Consider the following 4,211-nt stretch of genomic DNA (forward strand, 5'->3'; position numbering starts at 1 on the left):
CTTCCATACACACACTCTCTCTCCCTGTGCTCGCCGCACTCTGTGGGGTGTAGCAAACCATTGCAGAATAAAAAATGGGCTACTCAGTGTATGGCCTGTGATGCTCATGGGAGTGGACCAGCTTTTAAAAAAATGGACATGCATTAAACGCTGATGTGACAAAAAAGGGGGAAAAAAACTCCCATTGCATCTACAAAAAAAAACTTTTCTTTTTCTTTTAGGACTGAATGGAAATATAAAAAGAAAGCATGACAATATCATCACCATTAAGGCAAGAACACCCGGAGTGGCATTGGCAATACTGTCACAACATGATAGTGTTTAGGTACATGAATATGATGAAACATTAAACTACATCTTCAATGTCTTTTTTTAAGCACAAGTTCTTTTTTAAAAATCAATCACTTTGTAATTCAAACCCATACATTGCTCCATCTTTTTCTCCGTAAAATCAGTTAAGAAAGTAACAATGCGAGACACTATGGACATATGGATTGTAAAACTACAAGAAATCATTTCTAGTTTTAAGTTGCAACTTCAAAAAGCACAAAATCGCAAACCCCTATCCCCCTTATGCCCACCCACCTGGTAAATGAAAAAAAGTAATCACTTACATTAAAACCATCTTATCCTCTTGTGATGGTATATCCCAACAGTCACCATGTTTTGCTTTACTTAAGGTAAAGACAGTTGTGTTGTCTGTTGAAAATTAAAGCATTCATTGTTCACGTTGAGGGAAGAAATAAAACAAAGAGAGAGGAAAAAGTTGTCCTTGCAATGCAGCTGTCAACCATCGACCAAAGAAAAAGCAACTTTACATCTTCTTATTAGTGCAACTCTTACTGTAAAACATTTCCAATGATTCCTTGAGAGGTATTGTTTCTTCGTTTTGTGTTCATTTTTTTTTCTTTTTTTGTATTTCACACATCACAGAGTAACTCATCTTCAAAATTTCCAACAAAGGAGGTTTTGTATTCATTTTGTCAAAGGAAAAATCTTAAACTTTTTGCTTTTCTGCATTGGCATGGCCTTCCACAATGTTTGTTTACTAGAACATAAACACGGGAGAAGATCCATACCTTCTCTATATTCCCATTCCATTCGGTTTCCACGTTCAGTTGGACTTTTTGACTTGATCACCCAAGCAGAGCCGCATAAACGGCAGTTCGCCCTCTACCCTCCAGGAAGGGTCGTGAATAGGAGGAGCAAGAGAAAATTGGAGGTTGAAGGGGAAGGGTGTAGAACAAGAGCTGTACAATTGGGACAAGCCCACATCAAGATAAATCAGGGTAACCAAGATGTAGATGACTAAAAACCCCAGAAAAACCATCATATAACGCAGTAGGGTTCCCTTGGTAACCTGGATTTTCTACAGTAGAGGAGGGTGGTGCTAAAGCAACGCCGAAGCTCCCTGTTGGAGAAGATGCAGATAAAAGGATTGACCCCAGCCTGGGCAAAGCTCATCCACACAGCTGCTGTAAGGTAGCCTCCGGGGACCGCAGGGCCCCTTGCAAACACACGCCAATAGCAGGCAACCAGGTAGGGCCCCCACAGAGCCAGGAAGAAAAACGTCATTATGTAGAACATCCTACTAATCCTCTTCTCCGTTTTGAACTCGTCCAGTACTAGAAGACGTCTGCGACCGGCGGCGTTGCTGTTCTGTCGGATTCCCAGCAAAGTAGGGGGGGTGGGTCCCCGGCCAAACCCGGCCAGCCAGTTGGCTGCTGCCTGCCCACTGGCACCTGGCCCGTGAAAGGTCCAGTTCTGGCTAACTGCAGGCACAAACTGGACGGGCTTCATCTTTCGGCGGTCGTGGACGAAAAAGATGAGTTTGAGGTAAACCAGCTGTGTGGCCAGGAGGATGAGCGCCAACAGTAGCATGAAGCCCAGCGAATCGTTCGCCCTGAAGGAACGGTGCTGAAACGTGCACTGATCCTCCTCCCGGATGAAGGAGTACGTCCCGACATCTAGCACCGGAGGAAAAGCCATAGCCACTGACAACGTCCACACCATGCAAATGACAGCTAAGCACGTCCAGAACGTTAGCCTCTTGGTGTAGAAGCGATGATGGGCAATCGCCAGGTAGCGGGTGACGCTTACACAGAAGAGCATAAATGCCGTGTGGAAACAGGATAGCACCCCAAGGAAGGCAATCACTTTGCAGGTCAGCGTGCCGTAGGTCCAGGCAGATCCATTCTTTACAGAGGTAAAGACAAAGGGGAAGCAGATAGCGGAGCGCAGGATATCCGAGGCACACAGGTCCAGCAGGAAATAGTAGGGTGCCCGGTGCAGACTTTTGTCCTTAACCAGCAGGATGGAGATCAGGAGATTCCCTACCACACCGACTCCAATGATGAAACCCAGGGAGGTCAATTTGAGGAATGTTGCAAGAGGAGAGACATTCTGCAAGATGGTGTGGTCCCCTGCATGGCTATAGTTCGCCATAGATGGAGGAGGGATCATAAATGTACTGGGATAGCTTCAGCCAAGTATCATGATCTAGAGGTGGCAGGGGGAGGTGTTTGATCCATTTGGTGGTGTGCTTTGAAGAGGTTTCCAGGCGTACAGGCAACCTCCTCTCTAAGGCATCCTTTGTTTCTTTGTCTCATCACACCTGGAAAGGATCCCTGAAAAACATCATCCACCCATCAGCACTGAGTCCCAAACAACTGCACATTCATAGTCAATAAAAAGGCACCAGTTTTCCTCCTAACAATAGGCTAATAATTTGTTTTACATTAAACATGATGGAGAATTAACCTGAATACAAGATGGGATGAGAATCAGAGACATGCAGCGGCTGATGCTCGATGAAAGTGACATAAATTCCCTTTCATGACGCCTCGGAATTTCCAGAACAAAAGATGGCAACAGCGCAGTCCAGCCTTTCCTGAGAAACGACGCATCTTTACGCGTCGGAAAGCAGAGTTTTACATTTGCAAAGGTTTATGTTGCATTTCCAGTCCGCCCTCCAACCCCTCCGCTTTATGAGTGAGAGGAGGGGGGTGCGTTTTCGGCGCAACTGTGAAACATAAAGACAAATGCAGACAAAAATAAGCAGCTCTTGATCACACCCAACATTTCCCCTTCGAAACAGAGGAAAGGATCTCTTTATATAAAATATACATTTACGCACAATGCAACATAAACGTTAAAGTGCCTCTATTTCTCTATCATTATCAGAGGTTAAAGGGATTATAGGGTAAACACTGCGCGCATTAACGCATCTACTGAGTCAAACCACCATTTTCCTCAGAATCTGTGTTTTATTTTGTCTTATAATTTTTCTCTCTGATGGTTCCTCTTCAAACGGATCGAAACGGATCGAAAAAAATGAAAACAATAAGCTGCCTTTTATTAATAATATGACATACTTTCGCATTGTTTACAGCTTTTTTCGGTTATAAAAGGCATTTGATTCTACTTACGCGTTTCATCTGCGTCCTCGTAATCTTTAGGCACCCGCAGCCGATAGATTTCCATCTATTGTTTTATTATTAATATAAAGAACAATCAAAGGAACGGAATAATAGTCTGTGCATCCCACTGTGAGCGGATCCGCGCCTCCATTAGACTACAATCATTTCCAAGGCTCCGCTATGAATTGGCCAGAATTGCAGCCACCAGATTAGAAGACAGGGCCACAGAAAAAAAAAAAAAAAAAGATGAGAAGACAGACATCCGATCAAACGATCAATCAAACTCCTACCTGTTGATAATCCCAAATCGTGTTCCTCTGCTTGGTTATTTACATTGCGCACGGTCGGGTTTTTTTTAGCAGTTTTTTTTTTTTCTTCTTTTTTTTCATTTAGTGCTTGGCCCCCCCTTTTTTTCCCTCCACGGCGAATATCCTACAGTAAACGGAGCGCAATGCGCATGCGCCCTGCATCCCTCCTATTTGTGATCCAAGACGCGTCTTGTCTCTTGTTGCAGCAGCAGCAACTCTGTCTCTCTGACGGTAACATCTGCTCAACAGGGCCACTGCTGGACGGTAACGCGTTACTACAGTATGGAGGGAAAGGATTATTGCCTGGATTTGATACAATGAGCAGATAAGAGGAGAAGTGATCATTACTTTAGAAGTTTAAACTAGTTTTTTTAGACCCTGTGAATTTTTTTTTATTTAAAAGATCTTTATTTTTTTACACTTTTCCCCAAACAGGATAGTGTTTTGCAAAAGTATCCTTATCCCCTTGATTTTTCAACATTTA

The 4,211-nt window shown here is 43.6% G+C and overlaps 1 protein-coding gene across 3 annotated transcripts; it reads right to left on the bottom strand.

Moving 5' to 3' along the window:
* Nucleotides 1-393: 393 nt before the first annotated feature.
* On the bottom strand, nucleotides 394-3,849 carry gpr85 (G protein-coupled receptor 85). 3 transcript variants are annotated; one of them, XM_015391341.1, is made up of 2 exons: nucleotides 3,710-3,849; nucleotides 394-2,627 (listed from the first exon to the last, which is right to left on the bottom strand). In XM_015391341.1, the coding sequence occupies exon 2, from the start codon at nucleotides 2,461-2,463 to the stop codon at nucleotides 1,330-1,332; it is 1,134 nt and encodes a 377-aa protein (XP_015246827.1). In that variant the 5' UTR covers nucleotides 2,464-2,627; nucleotides 3,710-3,849; the 3' UTR covers nucleotides 394-1,329. The 3 variants fall into 3 exon arrangements, with proteins under 3 accessions (XP_015246827.1, XP_015246828.1, XP_015246829.1); XM_015391342.1 differs by lacking the exon at nucleotides 3,710-3,849 and adding an exon at nucleotides 3,429-3,700; XM_015391343.1 differs by lacking the exon at nucleotides 3,710-3,849 and adding an exon at nucleotides 2,761-2,976.
* Between the last annotated feature and the right edge of the window lie 362 nt (nucleotides 3,850-4,211).

This window comes from Cyprinodon variegatus, unplaced genomic scaffold, assembly GCF_000732505.1.
Source record: "Cyprinodon variegatus isolate N-32 unplaced genomic scaffold, C_variegatus-1.0 Scaffold537, whole genome shotgun sequence".
Taxonomy (NCBI): Eukaryota; Metazoa; Chordata; class Actinopteri; order Cyprinodontiformes; family Cyprinodontidae; genus Cyprinodon; species Cyprinodon variegatus.

Bases quoted from the DNA above. Each gene is read 5' to 3' on its own strand.
- gpr85 (XM_015391341.1), bottom strand. From the start codon at position 2,463: ATGATCCCTCCTCCATCTATGGCGAACTATAGCCATGCAGGGGACCAC.